General features: G+C 46.4%; 2 protein-coding genes across 4 annotated transcripts; both read left to right on the forward strand.

The window, feature by feature from the left end:
* Positions 1-105: 105 nt before the first annotated feature.
* Positions 106-5,410, forward strand: TAFAZZIN (tafazzin, phospholipid-lysophospholipid transacylase). Of its 3 annotated transcripts, none has more exons than XM_075834990.1 (11): positions 110-370; positions 1,086-1,219; positions 1,878-2,006; positions 2,284-2,329; positions 2,415-2,500; positions 2,813-2,893; positions 3,034-3,075; positions 3,156-3,218; positions 3,359-3,411; positions 4,355-4,432; positions 4,758-5,410. In XM_075834990.1, exons 2-11 carry the CDS (start codon positions 1,111-1,113, stop codon positions 4,857-4,859), a joined length of 789 nt encoding a protein of 262 aa, XP_075691105.1. In that variant the 5' UTR covers positions 110-370; positions 1,086-1,110; the 3' UTR covers positions 4,860-5,410. The 3 variants fall into 3 exon arrangements, with proteins under 3 accessions (XP_075691107.1, XP_075691105.1, XP_075691106.1); XM_075834991.1 differs by lacking the exon at positions 110-370 and adding an exon at positions 413-964; XM_075834992.1 differs by lacking the exon at positions 4,355-4,432 and having other exon boundaries at positions 106-370.
* A 3,931-nt stretch (positions 5,411-9,341) lies between these two features.
* On the forward strand, positions 9,342-18,602 carry ATP6AP1 (ATPase H+ transporting accessory protein 1). Its single transcript, XM_075834994.1, has 10 exons — positions 9,342-9,498; positions 12,259-12,385; positions 12,504-12,578; positions 12,764-12,954; positions 14,074-14,114; positions 14,248-14,333; positions 14,870-15,111; positions 15,761-15,796; positions 16,015-16,258; positions 17,483-18,602. Exons 1-10 carry the CDS (start codon positions 9,389-9,391, stop codon positions 17,690-17,692), a joined length of 1,362 nt encoding a protein of 453 aa, XP_075691109.1. The 5' UTR covers positions 9,342-9,388; the 3' UTR covers positions 17,693-18,602.
* Positions 18,603-19,845: the final 1,243 nt, after the last annotated feature.

Consider the following 19,845-nt stretch of genomic DNA (forward strand, 5'->3'; position numbering starts at 1 on the left):
TTGCCTCAGTTGTCTCTCCACGCTCTATATCAGATTGGGTGGTACAGTAACATTGGAGGGACACATTATTGTTTCCATTCACTGACAGCAAGCAGACATATTGAAACAGTTGAAGAATGGAAACACTCCGTATATTAGAAATTTGCAGAACTTGTGATTAATAAATAAAACTGGGAAGCCCCTGCTTGGTTTTCCTCGTGAGAAACGAGGACCTGCCCCTGATGAAGATGAGGAAGACGGAGGCCGCCATGTTGTGGGATCGAGCTCCATCTAGTGAATAGTGACGGGGCTGCAGGGCGACATAATAGTGAAGGACATGCTCCGGGGACTCCGCTGAATGAAGCCTCCCGTCCCCTTAGCTGCTCCCCAGGTAAGTGGGGGTTCCCTGCAAGATGGCGCCGCCCGGGACTTTCATACATACACCCCGTCCCCCCCCTCACTCGGCTCGGCCTCACCAGCTTCCTTTCTGCCGCACATGACCTAAGCAGGGGAAGCTCTGAGGAAAATCCAGTTGTCAGTAGCCGAGACGAGGTGGAACTTGCCGGTCGCACTGAACTAGGCCGAAGCCGCGGACTTTCCTGATAAGCTTCCCCGGAGATGATGGAGGGCAAGCCGGGGATAAGAGATGACTGGGTGCTTTGTAGTAAATCGCAAGCACAGGCCATGTAAATGTGTAACTCTAATTATAGGCCGCGAAATTAGCACCAGACAATGTCATATAATGTATAATTTTCTGTTTCTGGGAAAGCTGGGTGACTACCTATGAGGCTGCCATTCCTGTCCTCACTGGGGTTGACACTCCTCTTTCCCACACTACTGAACGGCACTCCATAATTTCTGCAATACTTGGTGGTCTTAACGTAAACAAGACTCAGAAATCTGGGTGACAACCGCCGTGGTTGTCGTGTTCCTGTCATGGCGGCCATTTTGAGTGTAATCCGGTTTTCTCGTCCGAGGATGAGCGGTAATTTAATCTCTCGTTAATGGGACCGGAAAGGTTCTAGATGATCAAATTCTGGATTTTTTGGAAATTTATTTAGTTTCCCAATTTCATTATAATGTTTTTTTTCTCATCGATTTTGCAGATCGCCGCTGACTTATGGTGAAAAAATGCCGCTGGTGGTGAGCTGGCCGTTCCCTGTCAAGTCACAATTATTTCGGCATATCACTAGTACGGTGATTACAGGGCTGGTTGGCACGTACAGCTGGGTATGGACCAGTAAGTATTTCCCCTGCTTATAGCTTTTATGAAACTACAACTCTCAGCGTGTTTTCCAAGCGGTTTCAATGGCCGACCACGTAATACGAGCTTGCGCAGAGTCCATCATTCTTTAGAAGGGTTTTGTCCAGTTCGGTAACTTGCTGGGAGTTGTAGTGTTATAGCAGCCAGAGAGCCACGGATTGCAGACCCCTAGACCGTAAGACCTAGCCTGTTTTGTTTTTTTTATATTATTGGGCACCCAGTGGTCCAGAAATTCCACTAATCCGGAATGCGACAAGAATATTCCTGTGCTGGATTAATTGGAAAAATGTCCAGCAGTGCGTGATGTAACTGTTTAGTCCCAATCTATGAGTAAGGCTTCGTTCACATCTGCGTTCTGATTTTCTGTTGTTTTTCTCCGTCATAGAAGCAGAACAACAAAAAAAACACAAGCGCCGCACCCGTTGAATGACGGACACCAACGGCGCCCGACGGAACCACGTTGACTTTAATCGGTTCAGTCAGATTTCCGTCATGGTGTCCGTCATTTTACTGCATAAAATAGCGCAGCTATTTCGTCTGGGATTTCTCGCCGGATCTGTGACTGAGGCTCGTCGCGGGCGCTGATATGGACAGAGCCTAATTCCAATAGTGAGGATTTTTCTCGTTATTACAGAATACATGAATAGTCTGCGAGTGCACAACAAGGAGGTTTTATATGATCTGATCGAGAAACGTCAGCCGGACTCTCCACTCCTCACCATCTGTAACCACCAGTCCTGCATGGACGACCCTCACCTCTGGGGTAAGCCATCCTTGTCATAGGGGACCTTGTCCTGCCAGAGCACCAGTGAGAGAGGTGCTGGGGCAGACGTGCTGTATAGCCCTATAGCCTAAACCATTGATCCCCTACCTGTGGCTCTCCAGCTGTTGCAAAACTACAACTCCTAGCATGCTCTGACAACCGTCGGCTAGGAGTTGTAGTTTCGCGACAGCTGGAGATCCACACGTTGGGGACTGGTGTCCTTAAATAATATTAGTACAGGAGTAACTGTTAAAAAAATCTATTTTCTGTATTTTAGGTATTCTGAAGTTTAGCCACCTATGGAACCTGGGCACGATGAGATGGTGAGTGTTTTCTAGAGGAATGAACTGATACAGATAGAAATGTATATTATGTCAGGTTCTTGATCTGTTTGTGTTCATCTTTTAGGACTCCCACTGCTGCGGATATATGTTTTACAAAAGAGATGCACTCCTGGTTCTTCAGTATGGGCAAGTGTGTGCCAGTGTGCCGAGGTCAGTACAGATGGCAGGGCCCATGTGATATATATTTGTATGCGCTGGGAGCTTTCCTGGCGTATACGCCGAACGTACACTGCAAACACAGTGTGAACATAGCCTTAGTCATACAGCAAAAATGCAACCTGACATTAGACGGGCGACATTATCTAGTCAGTGGATCCCACTGAAATCGGCAGAATCTGCCAACAAACGTCTGATGTCTTTATATATCTTTAGCTTATATTATTTCCAATGTATTGAAATAAAAACCCTAAAATAAATCTTACGGCACACGTGAGCTGATCTGCATTATTTCTTGTTGTGCAGGAGATGGTGTATATCAGAAAGGAATGGACTTTATCTTGGAGAGGTTGAACAATGGAGAATGGGTGCACATGTTCCCGGAAGGTAATACCACTGATACATGTCTGGTATGGAAATGCTTGTAAGAGCTCTGCATCCCTGCAGCCACTGTCCCTGCTCGCTGATTCTTCAATACTGGTGTCAGGAGGGTGCCGTATTTTCATAAAGCTTTTGTTTCCTTTCAGGAAAAGTTAACGTGACTGAAGACTTTATGAGACTGAAGTGGGGTGAGTGCTCATAGTCTGAAATAAAGTTGAGTTTGGTAGGTATCGTACATATATTTATCCCTGCCCCCCCTTCTCTTTAGGCATTGGTCGTTTGATATCCGAGTGCTCATTGAATCCTATCATCCTGCCTCTCTGGCATGTCGGTAAGGACTTACTCATACACACACCAATGCACTTGTGTATCTAATGATCATTTGTAAATATTTAGTGATCTGATAGTGAGAATATAGGAAAGTAAGTTGTGTATATAATAAGACTATAATGTAACCCTCTTGTAATCCAGGAATGAACGATGTGCTTCCAAATGATCCGCCGTATGTGCCGCGATGGGGACAGGTGGGTGTGTGTGTTCTTATTTGTGAATTCTGACCGTATTCTGTATGTTTTGTACCATATACAATTCATTGATATTAACCAGAGTTAACAGGTTAGTACTCTATAACATATACTGTCATTATACATTAAAGGGGTTTTCCAGCTTCTGACAAGTGATGACCTATCCACCAGATAGGTCATCAGTACATGATCTGTGGGGGTCCGACAACCGGGCCCCGCACAGATCAGCTGGTCCAGTGCCTCCGTGCTCTAGACGTATCAGCCGGAAGCAGTTGGCTCCGGCCACGGAATAGCGGCCGAGCTGCAGTACAATTCAAGTGAATAGGAGCAATTCTGCAGAACGGCCGCTATGCTATGTACGGAGCCAACTGCTTCCGGGCTCCGTACATAGCATTATGTGCCACAATATCCGGTGCCCGCAGGCCACCGGATCGGCTTATTGGTGCGGGGTCCGGGTGTCGGACCAGCACCGATGACCTACTGATGACCTATCCGGTGGATAGGTCATCAGTTGTCAGAAGGTGGACAACCCCTTTAAAGTGGTTGTTCCAAGATTAAAAGTTATCTCCTAACCAGAGGATAGGTGATAGCATGCTTATAGGTGGGCACTGACCACTGCGACTCCCACCGATCACGATAACGGCCTCTCCATTCACTGTCTATGCGACTGCTGGAGATAGCCGAGTGCAGCGCTCGGCTATCTCCGTCAGGACCATAACGCATGAATGGAGCGGCAGGGTGCATGCGCAACCTGTCTCTTCATTCAGTCGAAGGAACGGAACCCTGTGATCAGTGGGAGTCGCAGTGGTCGGTGCCCATCTATCAGCATGTTATCACCTATCCTCTGGTTAGGGGGGAAAATGTAATTTTGGGACAACCCCTTTTAAGCATTCAGCTATAAATTCAGTGATTCACTCGCTCCATTCCTTCTGTGTCTCGGCAGAAGATTACTGTGCTGGTTGGGAGTCCGTTCAGTGTTGCGTCTGTGGTGGAGAAGTTACGAGCTGAGCACAGGACGCCTGTAAGAACCTCCATGTTTATCACTCGGCTTTATCTTTCTGTTCTCCCCCTTGATCCAGGGCATTTTGCAATCTCTGATCAGCTATTCAGACTGATGTTGTGACGCTGGTCATGTAGCTGCAATAAAAATGATCCCCCGCGAAGGCGTAGGTCGTCCTTTGTGAATTGCGTCGTGAAGTATCGTGCTGCCAATCCAGCAGAGCCACAATCACGACCTCGATGGGACGCTTCACCATATTTCCTTGTCATGTCACACCCATTGGACAAAGTACTATATAGCTGCTGCATGACTGGCCTCAATGTATTTCTATGTCTTGCCTCTGCAGGTGGAGATGAGGAAAGCGATCACAGATTATATCCAGGAGGAGTTCCGTCAGCTGAAGTCCCAGGCAGAGAGTCTGCACCAAATTTTTCAAGAGCAAAGGTGACGAGGAACCGCCAAAGAGTAGACCCACAGATAATGCCCACACACCAGATGCCTTCCTTCCAATGGGGTGTTTTTTTAAAATTTAACCAGAGTACTTCGCAAAGGCCAGTTAGGGGTTGGAGTGGCGAGATCTCAACTCATCAGGTTATTATGTACATTATTTATATTGGCGTTTGTGCCGTATACTGCTGCTAGATAACATGAAGGTAACTTTATATGATTTACTATATGGGATACGGTTCCACTACGATATCCTTATAGCACAGTGAGGAAATAGGGACACTAAGCCCTATATCCCTTGACCTGTGCTGGACCACAATGATTTTAACCATTTTTTTAAGCTAGATCAGGTCACAACCATGATTTCAGGTCTTTTGAATAATATTTCAAGGAGTTGAGGGGTCGGCACCCTCTGCACTGCCCGTTCCATTCCTGGAGTCTTCCCTTTTTTGCAGCCTTTTATTTATTGTAATGAAATGGGTCATACCGAGAATGTTTTATACTGTTGATTATGTAGCGGTCTTTCCAATAAAGATTACATTTCATTTTTCATTCCTTTTGTGTTAGAAATGCAACGCCTGGCACCACCTGGTGGAAATTGTTGTGTATCGCAGACTTTAAAGAGGCCTTCAAATGACTAACAATTGTGATCGGTAGATGTCCGATCACAGGGACCGGCAACAATCCTGCGAATGTGGTGTCAGGTCCTAGTTTTTAGTGTATAAACCAACACTTGAGTCAACGCGTGGCTGTGATCTCTATCCATTAAAGGGGTTGTCCAGGCACGAGGAGGTTTTTCATATTGACGACCTATCCATATATGATCGGTAGGGGCCCAACACCCGGATACCGCACCGATCAGCTGTTCCAGGCACCGGAAGCTATGCAGTGGTCAGTGGCGGAAGCAGATGGCTCCAGGCACAGTATAGCGGCCGCGCTGCTGTACTGCAGCTCCTATTCAAGTGAATCGGAGCAGAGCTGCAGCACAGTCACTATACAATTTGGGCAGCCCCTTTAAAGTCTATGGGGGGGTTACAGAAGGAACTCTTACCTGTCTCCATTTTTCCTATAGACTTTAATTTAAAGTTTAGGCACAGGTACTTGACCGCTGCTAACAGGGACCAGGCAGCCTCCCATTTCCCCTGTTCTCTTGATATTAAGTGGATGGGCAAACGGTCGGACCTTCACTGATCATACATGTAAGGTTTATGCTATCAATATGCCTTATGTGTTTATCATGGGGAGTATGAGGTGCCTTTAAGCAGTGGGGGGATTGTGCATTTTGGGTGGGCTGATTATTAAATAGGGAAATTGCAGTTACCGGTTTTATATTTTGATTACGGAGTCTTCTAATTCCTATCTGTCACGCTGCTATATGTACCACCTGCATGTCCAAGTCATTGAGCGAAGAAGATGATCATCAGTTCAAATCGGTGGAATCATCTATAGGAAATGCATACGATAGAGGGGATCAATAACATTGTCTGGGATATCAGTATAATGATGTGATCTCATTTCATTTACACAGCTCTAAGTTCCCTGGTCCTTCCGGGGAGTATTAGGTTCACATTAGTCCCTTCTATGATGATGGACTATACAAGGGTATGTGGGATACAGTCTCTGAGAACCACGCAGCACTACATTCCCCATCATGTAATGTTATTTCATTTTATTATATAATAAACTCTTGGGATGGTGTGTTGTTGAGCCGATGTATCTAAGCATATCATGGGAGATGCAGCCTGCAGAGCTGGTGTATCTAAGCCTTGGTCTACGCATTGACATGGGTCGCGTGGCCAAAGCTTGTGCAGCCTACATCACAGGTAATAAAAGCCAATGTAATTGGTTTGCGATCTGCAAGTTGCGCTGACACCCCAGTCGCAAGAAATCCACACAAGCTGGACTTCATGCGACTGCGGTGTCTTCCACAGCAGCCACATTCATTTACTTGGATGTACGCAGCGGTACACAGCGATCTTTGGACCTGCGACTTTGGAGTTATGCCGCCACAGTGCTCCCATTTATACTTCCACCAAAGTTAATGCCACCAGTGCCCCCATTTACAAAGTCACCCAAGATTCCCCACTGCCCCCCCCCCCCACCCTACAAGCAAAATACATAACTGGTGGTTGCAGGTCCTCTACGTGGGTGACTACTCCCTCTTGCTAGACTTTAGGCAGAGCAGCAAGAGGAGAGAGGTCTACAGAGTTGCCATGACCTAGTTTAATGCTGATGCTAGAGCGGGAGCCTGTCCCCTTCCCAGGCTCCTCTGACCTAGCGCCAGCGCGTTGACGTGTTAGCGCCTGTTCACATCACCGTTCGCTTTCCGTTCCGGGGTTCCATCAGAGGTTTCCATCGGGTGAACCCCGAAACAGAAAGTCAAACTGAAACCACAGCTTCCGTTTCCGTCACTATTGGTATCAATGGTGACAGAAACGGAAGCTGTGGTTTCAGTCTGACTTTCCGTTGTGGGGTTCACCCGATGGAAACCTCCGACAGAACCCCCGGAACGGAAAGCCAACACTGATGTGAACAGGCCCTTAGGCTTCGTTCACATCTGCGTCGGGACTCCGTTCATGGGTTCCGTCGGGGCTTTCTGTTGGGAACCCATGAACGGAATCCAAATGGAAACCATAGGTTTTCGTTTGCATCACTCTTGATTTTAATGGTGATTGATCCTGTGCAAATGATTTCCGTTGTTTTGACGGAATGAATTGCGCAGTCGACTACGGTATTGATTCCATCAAAACGACGGAACCCTTACATAACGGTGACAAACGCAAACCATCTGCATTGGATCTGTCACCATTTAAATCAAAGGAGATGTAAACGGAAACCTATGGTTTCCGTATGGGTTCCCCTAACTGAAAGCTCCAACGGAACCCATGAACGGAGCCCCAACGCAGATGCACAGCACCTGTCTCCGTTTAGCGAGTACTGCAAAATAAACCTTATTCTGCAGCACTGAATGAACAACCACCAATCTACTTCGAACCCATCGGTGATCTAAGCCTGTGTGATCCTGTCTACTGAGCTGGCGTATCTAAAGCTGACCATGTACGTTAGATAATAAGCGGAGGTTTACCAATCTTTATGTGTATGAAGGTCTCAGGACATCAGATGTTCGGGTATGTTGGATTTCAACATGCTTATTCTATTAAACCCATGGGAGATCATTTCTGACAGCAGCTTATTCCCTTCTCCCAATTGAAATAAACATAGAAGCTTGGCCAAGCGTACGTGTTTATTGTGGAGTCGAGCCTGCATGTTTATGGTGGAGTCGAGCCTGCGTGTCTATGGTTGGGAGGAATAGCTGTCGGCAGAGCATGCGTATTTATGGTGGAGTTGGGAGGAGTAGCTGTTGTCCGAGCGTGCATGTTTATGGCCGAGTAGGACTTTAGCGTGTATGATTATACCGGACCCGTATAGCGGATCATCACCAACTGCGTGTTTTATGGCCGAGTAGGGATAAATAAAAAAGGGAAAAATTCCACAGCGCTGGACCCCAAGTGGGTGCACACCTCAACAGGTCCTGGTCCACAGTCCTCAATACTGGACAAGCAAATAGACACAGAGGCAGCACTTCCAAAGAAAAACAGCTTAAATCACCCGTGCAACGTTTCAGTCCAACAGGACCTTTCTCAAGCATTAGAAAGGTCCTGTTGGACTGAAAAGTCGCTCTGGTGATTTAAGCTGTTTTTCTTTGGAAGTGCTGCCTCTGTGTCTATTTGCTTGCCGAGTAGGGATAAATAGCTATCCGCCGAGCGTGCGTGTTTATGGTGGAGTCGGGAGGAATAGCTGTCGGCCGAGCGTGCGTCTTTATGGTAGTCGGGAGGGATAGCTGATGGTGCACCGGAGATCTGATGGCGCACCGGAGATCTGATGGTGCACCGGAGGGCTGGTTCGCCAGTCTTAGTAAATCTCTGCGGCTGAGTTGCGCACATTGGATCATATTTATGAATGTGCCGGAAGTGATAAAGAGTGTAGAGGGTCCTGAAAACGGTGGCTGGCGATTTGCATCATATTTATCAATCGTTTGCGACATTGTATGTAATGAAACTTTATTGCACGTTCACACTTATTTCTGGTCTGTTTTACGTCTTGCCAGAAATTGAGAGGATCCCATCAGGGAAAAGTAATAAAATACAGAATGCAGGATGTGGTTAGGCGATGAATGGGAGCAGAGCAGGACGCTAATTATATATATTCCCGGTTTCCGGATCCGTTTTGGGCTACACATACACTGATCAGAGCAGCCTTCACCTGTAGGTTTACTATAGTGTAGTGCCGGCTACTTATCACTGCGCATGCTCCTGGTTTTATGACAAAGCGATAAGTCTACTGCGCATGTGTCGTGTGCGGAGTAAACGTGTCCTGCCAGTCATTCCGATGGTCCAATCACATTTCAGTCCGTTTATCCCGCCTTCTTGCCGCTCCCTGATTGACATAGACATGGTCCAATGGACTTAATCCTTGTCACCTGATCGATCTTAGTCATGTGATGGTCTTCTCTGTGTCAGAGGCAGGAAGATGGCGGCTGGGACGTTCTTCGTATCTCTCTCCGTCCTCCTTGTACTGGGGGTGCCGTGGCATGCGGCCACCTCCCAGCAGGTGCCTGTCCTCCTGTGGTCCAGCGAGAGGTGAGTGTTCGTCTTTTTAGATCTAACCATTCTCTTTGGTCATTGAAGACCTTCAGTATGTGATTACTGCAGGATCCCTCATCGATGTGTCGTGTGATGACGTCATTATTGTTTTCAGCTGTAGAACTGGAGCTGTGACGTTATGTCATTATAGTACAGTACGTTCAGGGCAGGCTGTCATGATGTCATCACGGTGCATTGTACTCAGGGCAGGTTGTCATGATGTCATCACGGTGCATTGTACCTCAGGGCAGGTTGTCACGATGTCATCACGGTGCATTGTACTCAGGGCAGGTTGTCATGATGTCATCACGGTGCATTGTACTCAGGGCAGGTTGTCACGATGTCATCACGGTGCATTGTACTCAGGGCAGGTTGTCATGATGTCATCACGGTGCATTGTACTCAGGGCAGGTTGTCATGATGTCATCACGGTGCATTGTACTCAGGGCAGGTTGTCATGATGTCATCACGGTGCATTGTACTCAGGGCAGGATGTCATGATGTCATCACGGTGCATTGTACTCAGGGCAGGTTGTCACGATGTCATCACGGTGCATTGTACTCAGGGCAGGTTGTCACGATGTCATCATGGTGCATTGTACTCAGGGCAGGTTGTCATGATGTCATCACGGTGCATTGTACTCAGGGCAGGATGTCATCACGGTGCATTGTACCTCAGGGCAGGTTCTCACGATGTCATCACGGTGCATTGTACCTCAGGGCAGGTTGTCACGATGTCATCACGGTGCATTGTACCTCAGGGCAGGTTGTCACGATGTCATCATGGTGCATTGTACCTCAGGGCAGGTTGTCACGATGTCATCACGGTGCATTGTACTCAGGGCAGGTTGTCACGATGTCATCACGGTGCATTGTACTCAGGGCAGGTTGTCACGGTGCATTGTACCTCAGGGCAGGTTGTCACGATGTCATCACGGTGCATTGTACCTCAGGGCAGGTTGTCACGATGTCATCACGGTGCATTGTACTCAGGGCAGGTTGTCACGATGTCATCACGGTGCATTGTACTCAGGGCAGGTTGTCATGATGTCATCACGGTGCATTGTACTTCGGTCATGATGTCACCACAGTACAGTATACATAGTGTGTGTGATATGACGTAGTTATAGTCCAACATTCATTCACAGAAAAAAGATGCAAATATGTCAGAAGGCGGCACGGCAGCATATATGTTGATGCCCCAAGTAGTGCAACCGTGAAGAGAAAAATAAAAAAGTGCTCGTGGCTTCTCATCTACAATGTGCCGGCTGAGGGGACGTCTTGGGCCGTGACACAACACGATGCAGTTTATACTCCGGTCTGGTTCTCGTTTCTACTTCCTCAAAATTGTTCCTGGAAACGGAACGTGTACAAAACATGATGACCTGGAGCCTACTCATGTCTGATCGTCCGTCCTAGTCCTCGAGCCGTCAGATTAACCGTTCTATTTAGCTGTGTCCTAGTTAGATCTGTTTCGGAGAAAGCTGGGTGACCGCCATTATAGCTGCCATCACAGCCCTGATGGGGATTGTCACCCAGTTTTTGCAGACCCCCCCCCCCCCCCAGACCAAACATGCCAAATGATGCGGTGATGCATCCCTTACCGCTGCATAACAATAAGGTCATTCAAGGGTCTGGTGACAACCATTGTAATGACGGCCATATTGGTTGTCACCCAGCTTTCCCAGAAACCAATATAAGTAAGTAATGGCTGTTTATTATTACTTCATCTTTAATGTAGTCGTCCTTCTATGAGCCGGAATGGAGAGCCGCTCTGTAAGACTTAGACGTCCATGTAGTACATGTCATCAGAGTTTCTCAGTAGTGCAGCCTCAGGCTCTGGGCCTGTCACGTCCAACATAGAAGTAAGATGTAAAAACTTTTTTTTTTTCCTTTTTAACGTACAGTGAAGAGTCTTCTGGTCGGCCCCTTTAAGATCTGGGACCCACAGTTAAGTAGTTTCTAGTCTCTAATTTCCTAGAAATAAACCTCCCATGCCGCCTATGACTGTTCCTTTGTCAGTGACTGCCGCCAGTGCCATCGCTTAAGTCATGTGAGACAAAATCACGTGTTTTTCCTGGACTGAAGACGGTGTGATTGGAATCCATATATATTCACATACACTATATGGCTGGATTCATAGGGACGGTAGTGTCAAAAATCAAACTGCCGCAGCTATTGGAGGTGATATTTTTAATGTTTCACCTGTAAAAACCGCTCAGCCAAAAACAATCGATTTGCAGCACGCGTTTTTTTGACCGCATGGCACACTACCGGCCCGTGTGAATTCAGCCTTTGGCTAAAAGTATGTGAGGGGTTCAAAGCCATTGCAAACAGATGGATAAAATCCAGCACACAGCCGTACAATCTCCATAAACAAACATTGCTAGTAATATGGGTCGTACTGAAGAGTGTCCATAAGGACATAGGGTGAGGAGTTTGTTATGGAGGAACTCGAGTGACTAACAGCTTTGGGATGAATTGGAACGCCGATTGCGAGCCAGACCTCCCCAACATCAGTGTCTGATTGCACAAATTCCTATAGACGGCCGCGAAACTGTCCCAACTTCATATTAACGCCCATGGGTTTGGAATAGGATGCCCAACAAGGTGTGGTAGGAGGTGTCCACATACTTTTGGCCACATAGTGCACGTAAAATGCCCTTTAACACTTGTGCTTTGTCTGTCTTCTGATTTTATGACTTCAGCCTCTCTCCCCATATACAAGGCGTTAATATAATGTGTCGTCCTCGACAGCTCCCTGTGGTCCTCGCAGCCCAGCACACATGGCGGTCACGTGACAACCGATCTCCAGTTGGGTCAGTACTTGGACTCGGCTCTCAGCAGTGGTCCCAAAAACGTCCTGCTTTTCCTCCAAGAGAAGGTATTGTTAACATCTATGGTCTCTACATGACTGCACAGCTCCCCCCCTGCCCACCTGTATTACACTAAGTAACACCCCACCAGCGCTGTCCTTTCTAACATTTCTGTTATTCTTCCAGTTGAGCGTTGAAGACTTCACAGCATTCGGTGGAGTCTATGGGAACAAACAAGACAGCGCATTCCCAAATCTGGAGGTAAGATGTGCCCTGTGTGTCATATCCGTCCTCCAGGAAGGAGGGGGAGTGATAAGCGGCGTCTTGCAGCAGATTCATGTGGCTCTTCTATAGGCGCTGTGTATATGTCTGTTTACATTCAGCCTCTAATCAAGGTGACCATGACCTCCTCGTATCTCCTCTCACGTAAGACCATTGTTTTGTAGAACATCATGGACTCTTCGCCATCTTCTTTGGTGCTGCCTGCTGTGGATTGGTATGCTGCCAACATCCTGCCGACGTACTTAAAGGAGAAGCTGGGTGTGAGCCCCCTACACGTGGATCAGTCGACGCTGTTAGAGCTGCGGCTGAATGAGAGTATCCCATCACTGCTTGTTGTGAGGCTGCCCTATGCCAGGTGACTGATGTATACTTTTCTATACAGGCTTGGTACTATAGAGGGTTGTTACTATAGCGGACATCCCATCACGGCTTAATTGCCCTCGTGATGGGAATTTGGTTGCTATATTAGGCCTGACTCACATTGAGTTCATACCCTACGTTTAGTGTCAGGAAAACTCCCGGCGTGCACACTAAATGTGTCTATAGGACTCCGTTAGCCCATTGGATGCCAAAATAGTGTCCTTTTGGCCTCCATCAGACTAGTATATGTTGGTATACATTTTTTGAGGGGGATGGAGTAACGTAGTAGACAATTTCCATACCGAGGGATCCTGCAAAGAAAATGCATATTTTATGTTATTTTTTAACATGGAAGTCTATGTGTGACGTGCCACTGTATGACATCTATCAATTGTATACAGTAAACGTATACATCGGGGAGCTTCCCCAGGGCCAAAGTACCCGGGAAGAGCATGCGGTAGCACTCATCTCTGGAATTCCTGTCCTTGGGAAGCCTCTGACGTCTCATAGATATGGACATTGACGTCGGGCTTTGAAATACTTTGGGACTGGAGAAGCCCCTGACATTACTGTCCATATATGGACTGTGACGTCAAGGACTTTTCCAAGACTGGAGTCTCCAGCCAAAGTGCTGCTGATACTCTGGCACGCGACTCCATATTTGAAAGCCCCTGATATCACTGTCCATGTATGAACCATGACGGCAGGGGCTTCCCCAGGCATAGCGCTTAAAGTAGCCCTGTGCCCAGGGAGTTCGGGCGTCGTAACCCAATTTATGCCTATACAGTGGGATATGTCGCTACTTTCTGTTGGAGGTATATGTCGTATACCTCTGACAGAAGGGCAAAACGCGATGTGTACGGCCTTAACTATAATGTGCTGTCTACCAGCAAGATTAATACATGATATGTGGTTGAAGTAGCTTTACTAATGTCTTCTGAATAACCCCAATTCCCTCGGTAACAGTGCCCCTGGGGTTCCTATAATATGCTACCATCACTTTGTAAACTCGCCCGCTGAACTTTTTGGAAGCTCCTGTATATGCAGTACTGTAGGCCCTGCACCATCTTGGATTTGTCATTTACCGCTTGTTTTTTTTTCTTCCATCCTCTAGCGCTGGGATAATGGCCGCTAAAGACGTCCTCCGAGCAAACGGTGAGTGTGCGGTTACATGGCTATCCCTTCAATAGAACGTCTGCTAATCCATATAAAGTCTCCTTCATGAGCGGATATCGAATTAGAAGGATTTATACTGCAGGTGACTGGGGATTATTTTCTCTCTTTGCAGATGAAGTGATCGGACAAGTCCTGAGCACACTGAAGTCGGAGGGTGTCCCTTACACTGCACTCCTCACAGCGCTCAGGCCGTCACGGGTACGTGGAGTCGCGGTTCTGGCAGTGAGCCGACATCAGTGGGTTTCCTTCGCAGCTCCACTGTAACGCACTGTCCATTCACCGCTGCTGCAATGTTAAACCTTTCTACAAACAGCCAGACCGAATCTTGACCCTCACCCACAACCCTGTATCTCACTCTTATGGGCACCTACTACTAACCTTTTATCTGCTATCTATATAGGTGATAAATGTTGGGTCTGTGGGGGTCTGAACATCGCCCATACTCCGCTCATGCTAATATGATCAGAGATGTGTGGAACGGTTGGCGAGCGTTCCCGTGGCCCGCTCCATACATGTTATGGGAGATACGGAAGAGAGATTCCATTAGTATAAGAGAACAGGACCTATTACAGTGCCCGTAGGGGTTGTCACCCAACTTTCCCCAGATCCTGAGTTATATTGAATATTTATAGGGGTCTATATGAAGCCTAAAGTGTATATCCTCCTCCAACAACCCTCCATTGCGGATGTGCAATTCTCCAAATTTTGAGTGTTCCCCTTTTTTATTCTTTTAGGCAAACCGGGAAACTGACTTTGCTGTGGGCAGTTTCGGGCGTCAGCTGTTGGCGACAGCAACCCCTACACCCACTTATCCTCCATTGGCTGTTAACGAAACGCAGGATAATCCCTGTATCCTGTTTTGGGCCTCAAACATCACAGTGTCTATGGATCGGGAGTTGGATCTCACTAATGCCACATTCCTTGAAGCAAACCCTGGCCTCACAGAAGGCTCTTCCTGCAACATTAATGATTCTGTGTGAGTGACGTCATTGTGCATCAGTGATGTAAAATGCCAAGCTATGATCACATCATAGGCCCAAAGCATGAGGCTGCACTACTGAGATCCAGTTGACAACATGATTCCTGTCACGTGCAGTGTTGTCAGTGTGTGGAATCCCGTTGCAAAGTTTGTCCGTGACCACACTGCACCTGACAAATCAGAAGTTGTCCGATTCTCTCAGTAGTGCAGCCTCAGGCTTTGGACCTGTAACTTCAACCGCTCATATCTGAGCGTAGCATTGAGATATTAAAAAAAACTTTTTTTTATACATTTAATCTACACTACGGGGTGTTTTTTTTTTTTTTATGGTATTATTTTCGAGTAGGTCTGCTTTTAAGTGGATCGGTTTTCTCTTTCTGCATGCTATGGATGGACATTGGCCCAGCTTATTGTGTTATTACTGCGGACAGTGTCTTATGTCCTTAGTCATTGGCCCTGATGTTCACCCGTAACTAACATTTCATCGCTGCACGCATTTTCCTCATGCCCGCGCTTCTCTCCAATACTTTTTAATGCATGCTGCACATTCTATCATCGTATGAGAATTGTATTTCTTCCATCTTGGATATCTCCCGTTTCAGGCAAAGAATTCGATTTGTTAACCATTTTTAATTGTTTATTCCAGGCTGGTGCTGAATTACAACAATGACATAAAAATAGTGTAAGTAATGACGGGTGTGTATGGTCGGCTATCCTCCCTGGATAATTCAGGAATACTATTTATATACACGTCTGTGTTCTATAAACTGAGTGCTGACATCATTGAGTGTAATTGGAAAGCTGTGATGTCATCATCTCAGTAACGTCACTTTCAAGGTTTTTTTTTTTTTTTTTTTGGTTTTCTTTCATCATTTAATTTCCTTTTTGTAATCTCTGTAGTTTTCGACTCGAGAGCCGGTTCTATCCGATATCGGCACGACGCTGGTTCACTCTGAACCGTGTGGAAATCCATAATGCCACGCAGAATGCCACATTCTTGGCACCACAAGTGAACGCTCCCAGTAACTACTCGTTCCACTGTGAGTACGTGAGCAGCAAGCTTCAATTCGGACAACTCCTGATCTATAATCGCACCAAAGATTCCCCTGCCACTAAATGGACCCTAACTATCAATGATTTTCAGGTAGGTGAGAGTGTCTGTCGCAGAATACTTACCCATTATGGAAATATCGGTAGAATTACCCTACACAGCGGCGTCACTGTTACTTATCTTGTCCTGATTTACAAACCATCATACCCCAGAGCTGCATTCACAATCTTGCAGGCTTCAGAGCTTAAAGTGGTATTCCCAGAATCACCAATTATCACCTATCCACAAGACAGGTGATAATTGTCTGATCGCTAGCACCCCCCACCGTTCGTGAGATTAGGGGTTCCGTACCCCACGTTCTTCCTCCACTGCTCAACCGTAGGGTGGAGGACCTCGAATGGAACGGCAGTTGAGCATGGTCCCACCACTCTGTTCCATTTGTATGGGAATGATGGAAACAGCCGAGTACGGTGCTCGGCTGTTTGTCAGTCCCATAGACGTTGAATGGAGCAGTGGGCACGTTCTTGACCGCCGCTCAATTCAAACTTCTCCACTCTGCGGGTTCGGACAATTTTCATCTAGTCTGTGAATCGGTATCCATGATCAATTCTGGTACAACCCCTCTCTATCTTCCAGCATTCCCTGCTTATGCGGTATTTGCTCGGAGCTTGTTTGGTGACTTGCATTATGGGATGAATAGTCTTTACACCATGCGCAGTACTGTCAAGATGTAGGAAAAACGAACTGTCCTCCTGCATTATACAAGCTAAGCTGAAGGAGGGGATGGGGGTTGTCAACAAGTTTGACTGTTTCCTATAGCAACCAGCAGATCTGTGGCTGAGCTCTAGATTGATACAGACTTTGAGGCCTCATGCGCACGACCATTGTTGTTGTTCGGGTCGCAAACTACGGATCCAATCCAAGTATCCATTCTGTATTCTTAGGGCCGAGTTATTTTCATAGGAAGGTCATGTGAACGGATTTCCCAGAATTTTCCTCGTAACGTATCCGCCAAATGCAGACCGCACACGGATATCTTCCGTGTCCTGTATGTTATTTTTGTAGGCAGGGATAAGACAGGCTTTATAATTTACGGAACAACGGATTCCCCCATAGAAATGAATAGGTCAGTGTGATATTTACAAACATTTAATTTTTTTAATGAATATTAATTTCTGTATTTAAACACTGGAGATATCCTTGAAACCTCCAATTCAGAGGTACCCTGACTCGTATAATAGGGAATTGTTGCCGATTGCTGTATATTTGCTATATCCTTTTTTTAATAATGTGTAATCCCTCTCTCTCTCCTCCCAGATCCAGGGCTTCAATGTGACTGGCATGAGGTTTTCTTACGCCAGTGACTGCGCCGGGTTCTTCTCTCCTGGCATCTGGATGGGTCTCATCACCACGCTGCTTTTTGTCTTCATCCTGACCTACGGGCTGCACATGGTGATGAGTCTAAAGACCATGGATCGCTTTGATGACCCTAAAGGACCATCCATATCTGTGCCCCAGAACGAGTGATCTCTTATCCACCCTACTGAAATGTCGTCGTCCACTTCTGGTCCTGCTACATTCCAACCCTTTATGTACCACTTGCCCCAGACTTTCTTCTTAGGTCTTCATACAAGTTCCCACGTGAAAGACGTTAGATTTACCATTGTATTGTGGGTGATTGGTGTGCCAGCGTAGTCACTGTATATAAACAGAAATTATCTTTACTATGTAGGACCGCTGAGACATAATAGACCTCATGCCTCGGCCTGGTCTACACTTCCTAGTAATTGTTTTCCAGCCCATGCTTGCCTTTTTATAGCGCTTCCTGTCATTCTTTCTCGGGTGATAGGTCACTGATTTTATATTTTTTAATGTTTACTTTGCTTAGGTTTGAAGGGTTAATCAAAGTAATAAAGGAGTCAGCCTCTTGTCACTTACAGACCTGCGTACCTAAGGCTAGGGTTACACGAGTTAGTGGTAGCCATGCCAGTGCTTTACGTTGCCCCTTCTGTGAGGTCCTTGTATACCCTGGCACAACTTGGACAGAAAATTACTTGAAAGCATTAACATTTAGTAACTTCATATTCGCACAAGTTTTCCTGTTATTCACTACTTGCCCAGCAGGGGGTGCTGCCACCATGTATAAACCCTAGGATGTGTACATAATACTAAGACGTGCTATTTATTTGTGCTTGTGGCTGGATAACGCCGGCATAGGCAGGTGTGCAGCTGCTGTTGGCATGCTGGGATCTGTAGTACATTGACCGCTGTAGTTACGTGATTCTGTGCTGGATAAAGTGCACTGTTGGGTAGGTATCTCCTCATTTGCTTTGATGTGTTCCATAAAAATGAATGGGATGTGTACGATTCTCTGTAACTATTCACTGTATAACTTATAAGAAATGAAATAAAAATCTTCCTGTGGTTGTGTCTATAACGTTGTGACTGTTTCTTCCACTGTGCCTGGTGCAGCTGAGTGCGTGCTTTGCACAGATGTAGTAGAGCTGAGTTTGTCATTTGGCACAGGTCGTCATAATGGCTGATCTCTGAGACTACAATTAAACCACCACCGCATACAAACCAATTTAGCTCTACTACGTTGGTATATTTTAGATATATTCCCATGCCGATAGAAATTAATGCGTCAGTGTTTTATCCGCAATTCCGGATTTGTAATTGCGGATAAAAACTACGGCCGGGGGGCAACCGCTAAACAAAGGCCTGACGTTAAATTGAATGGCTGCCCCTCATGTAGCAAAATGTGGTATCAGCCTCCATGTCCATGGGCATCACCAGACACCCACAACTGACCGTTCAATAGCCATGTGTGTATCCGCCACTATATGAATAATGGATAATTTAACAGATACAGATGAAGCAGAGCTGACTTTGCCAGTACTGATTTATCATTTGCAGATCATGTTGACCTTACGATTTGATATTTGGGGTTTTACATAGGCAAATTCGCATTTTTACATTTGACAAATTCAGCTCTGCTATGTGTACGTGGCTTGCATTTGTGGCCATAGCTAATGATGAGACTCTGGACGGGGAAGATGTATTGACTATCCAGGCTAGTTACAGGGACATCTGTTATTCTCTCCGGGATACGACTGACTTGGACGGTGCCATAAGGTGCATTGACTCCTGGGGGGGGGGGTCATAGGTTACATAATACAGAGTAGATGGTGTGGTATAGACAGCTTTTGAGGTGTTGGAAGAGGTGAGGAAATATAATACATATCATATTTTTATTTTTTTAAACCGAAAATATAAAAAAATGTCTCCTTGCTTATATAGCAATGAAATATTCCATAGCGCCGAACGCAGAGGGTCATCGCTCTCATCTGCACCAGTTTAGATAAATTTCCCCCCATATGTTTTGGTGGAAATGCGGGCACAAGGAGAACATAAAAGCTCTGTGTATAGGTTGCCCAGGTTGGGTTTAAACTGAGGGCCCCAGTGCTGCCACGCAACTGTGCCCACTCTGCTTCCCACTATGAATGGCAATATAGGTCAGGCCCCATCTATGGAAACCATAGTACTCCCATAGTGTATGACTGAGCTGAGTTGTGTCGGCTGCTGAACGAAGTTTGCCAAAGTTGCTGAAAACTGTTGGGCACTGGGGAAGCAAGCCGAAAATGGTAGCCACGTGCTTTATAAATATGACTTATGTGCTT

The sequence above is a fragment of the Rhinoderma darwinii genome, chromosome 8 (assembly GCF_050947455.1).
Source record: "Rhinoderma darwinii isolate aRhiDar2 chromosome 8, aRhiDar2.hap1, whole genome shotgun sequence".
NCBI classification, from domain to species: Eukaryota; Metazoa; Chordata; class Amphibia; order Anura; family Rhinodermatidae; genus Rhinoderma; species Rhinoderma darwinii.

Bases quoted from the DNA above. Each gene is read 5' to 3' on its own strand.
- TAFAZZIN (XM_075834990.1), top strand. From the start codon at position 1,111: ATGCCGCTGGTGGTGAGCTGGCCGTTCCCTGTCAAGTCACAATTATTT. The intron at 1,220-1,877 runs GTAAGTATTTCC...TCGTTATTACAG, and splicing joins GTACAGCTGGGTATGGACCA to AATACATGAATAGTCTGCGA. The intron at 2,894-3,033 runs GTAATACCACTG...GTTTCCTTTCAG, and splicing joins GGTGCACATGTTCCCGGAAG to GAAAAGTTAACGTGACTGAA.
- ATP6AP1 (XM_075834994.1), top strand. From the start codon at position 9,389: ATGGCGGCTGGGACGTTCTTCGTATCTCTCTCCGTCCTCCTTGTACTG. The intron at 15,112-15,760 runs GTGAGTGACGTC...TGTTTATTCCAG, and splicing joins TGCAACATTAATGATTCTGT to GCTGGTGCTGAATTACAACA. The intron at 15,797-16,014 runs GTAAGTAATGAC...TAATCTCTGTAG, and splicing joins AACAATGACATAAAAATAGT to TTTTCGACTCGAGAGCCGGT.